This window comes from Oryza glaberrima, chromosome 5, assembly GCF_000147395.1.
Source record: "Oryza glaberrima chromosome 5, OglaRS2, whole genome shotgun sequence".
In the NCBI taxonomy this organism is placed as follows: domain Eukaryota; kingdom Viridiplantae; phylum Streptophyta; class Magnoliopsida; order Poales; family Poaceae; genus Oryza; species Oryza glaberrima.
This window is the reverse complement of record NC_068330.1, coordinates 22,426,426-22,427,771: the sequence shown is the minus strand read 5'-3', so window position 1 is coordinate 22,427,771 and position 1,346 is coordinate 22,426,426. Positions and strand designations below refer to the sequence as shown.

Below are 1,346 nucleotides of genomic sequence, written 5' to 3'. Positions count from 1 at the left end.
TCATATATTAATACATTTTCTTAATTTTTTTATAACCATTTTAGTTACTTGCAAATAAGGGGATATCTCCTCAGAGTGTTTAGAATAATTTCCCGACTTTATGCCCCCTGTCTGGCCATTTAGCGATTTAGCAGTTGCCATTTGGCCATGCGAGTACATTTATGCGGAAAAAAACACTTATAAAATCGATAGAAAAAAATGAATATTTTTTTTAAAAAAAAGGTATTTACAAATCTACCACTAGTTTTTTTAATTTGCAAGGATACCACTCGAATTATAGTTCTAATGATTGTCTTGCAATAACTTGCAAAAACCATGTACTCGAGTATTACTCTGTTTTCAATCAACAGAGCAATTTGTGACGGCTAATAAGTGCAGCTGTACGTGCAGGCAGGATGAAAGTGATCAATCCGACACGAATACTTTTGTTTACAAATGGATTCCAATTCAAATCATAAACACCATCCAGATTACTGCAACTTTCAAGCATAAACGGACGCTGAGACACAGGTAAGTAATTATCAATCACAAGCTTTGCACTACTGACTACACTGAGCATACGGTAAGGACTAAGCTCGTTAAAAAAAAGTTAATCAGTGGTGCTGGGGATCTGGCCCTCCAGGGCTAAGTCGCTTCTCGTCGTCGTACGCCGCCGGCGACTGATTGCCACCGGCCACTACTCCTCCTCCCACCTGCGACCCCTCGTCGCCGCCGCCCACCACCGCCGTCTCCCGCAACAACGGCCGCGCCGCCGAGGCCTGCACCGCCGCGGCGCAGAGCAGCAGCACTACGACGACACAGCACAACACCTTCTTCTTCCCTGCCTTGTTCATATATGTTCTCTTCAGATGAAGCTGGGGTACTTAATTTCAGTCCTCGTAGTTAGCTACTAAATTAACTGAAATTTCAGAGCACGATGGGAAGGATGTGCATGGCTGTGATCGATCTGCGAGACCAGCATACATATATATATAGGCAGGAGAGAGCAGCTGCTACCAATGGTGTGGCTGCACATCTGCATGCATCCATGCATCGTCGGAGTCGATGCAGCCACGACGTGGAAGCAACTTTAACTGAAACGACAGGGGTGCATATCCAATTATCCATCACTGTTTAGATCAGCATGCATCATCCATTGTAATTAAACTCGCAAACACTAAGCTTTACCTAGTCAGCGCAGTCCGGCCGCGTCATCCTGCAATTGCAACGCACGCGAGCTATATAGAAAAAATTAAAGATAGTGAAGCTAGCAAATAACTCACTCGATAATCTGTCCAAGTGTGATCGATCTGATTAACAATCTGCATAAGTATATTACTGCTGATTAATCAATCCGATTTAATATG

General features: G+C 43.4%; 1 protein-coding gene across 1 annotated transcript; it reads right to left on the bottom strand.

Moving 5' to 3' along the window:
* Positions 1 to 440: 440 nt before the first annotated feature.
* Positions 441 to 955, bottom strand: LOC127774997 (uncharacterized). The gene has a single exon (XM_052301293.1). The coding sequence runs from the start codon at positions 831 to 833 to the stop codon at positions 594 to 596; it is 240 nt and encodes a 79-aa protein (XP_052157253.1). The 5' UTR covers positions 834 to 955; the 3' UTR covers positions 441 to 593.
* Between the last annotated feature and the right edge of the window lie 391 nt (positions 956 to 1,346).

What these genes read in the sequence shown, in the direction of transcription:
- LOC127774997 (XM_052301293.1), bottom strand. Translation starts at nt 833, where the DNA reads ATGAACAAGGCAGGGAAGAAGAAGGTGTTGTGCTGTGTCGTCGTAGTG.